The following is a 904-nucleotide window of genomic DNA, read 5'->3' on the forward strand; positions in this document are numbered from 1 at the left end:
CGAATGATGCAGCAGTGGGCTGCCCCTGTGGTCAGGGAACATGTGGTTCCACATGGTTTCTACCCTGAGTTGTTCAGAAATAAGGAACTGCTTCCCCTCACACATCCCCTGTACGTTTTGTTTATATCCCAACTTGCAGCATGCTAGCCTTGGCCAACCTGCCCATGGAAGCCAGGTCTGATGGCTTTTTTGAGAAAATGGATATGAAAAAAGATGAGGGGGCAAGTCACCGAGAAATCAAACCCCTTTCCCCAAATCACAAAGAAAAGCAAATCCCCACCGGGGTCAGGAGTAGGATCCAAGGGCTCCTTTTGGATGCACAATGACTTCACTGCTTATTAAACCACAAGGTCTGCGCGTTGGAATGAACCTTACCAGATCTGTCCCTTAAAGAGTAAAGTCAACCCCCAAGTTTTCCAGATCTGCAAATGAAATTTGGATTGCTTAAGAAGCAGCGTGGCGTCTCTCCTCACTCCAAGCACAAATCCCTGTGTGCTTAGCTCTGTTCCAGCTCCAGATCTGCTCCTTGGCTGTGCTGCGTCACTCCAGGCTCAGTCTGGGAATAAGCCACCACAACGCCCTCCTTCTCTGCACTTCGACAGCAGGACGGTAAGTGTCACGAATGGGCCCCTCACTTCCTGAAACTGTCTGCACGTATACGTGGGCTTCTTCTGCTCCCATGATATTCTTCTCCTCTGTGGGTAACCTCCTAGGATTCTTGAGAAAACAAACAGGTTTAAAAATATATACATCAGGGGCTTCCCTGGTGGTGCAGTGGTTGAGAGTCCACCTGCCGATGCAGGGGACACGGGTTCGTGCCCCGGTCCGGGAAGATCCCACATGCCGCGGAGCTGCTGGGCCCGTGAGCCATGGCCGCTGAGCCTGCGCGTCCGGAGCCTGTGCT

General features: G+C 52.1%; 1 protein-coding gene across 1 annotated transcript in view; it reads right to left on the minus strand.

Moving 5' to 3' along the window:
* Positions 1–540: 540 nt before the first annotated feature.
* Positions 541–904, minus strand: part of OPALIN (oligodendrocytic myelin paranodal and inner loop protein) — an 8,129-nt gene continuing 7,765 nt past the window's right edge. The window contains exon 5 of the mRNA XM_024121150.1: positions 541–717. Coding sequence (XP_023976918.1) covers positions 541–717 — 177 coding nt within the window. The remainder of the gene's footprint in view (positions 718–904) is intronic.

Source organism: Physeter macrocephalus, chromosome 20 (assembly GCF_002837175.3).
Source record: "Physeter macrocephalus isolate SW-GA chromosome 20, ASM283717v5, whole genome shotgun sequence".
NCBI classification, from domain to species: Eukaryota; Metazoa; Chordata; class Mammalia; order Artiodactyla; family Physeteridae; genus Physeter; species Physeter macrocephalus.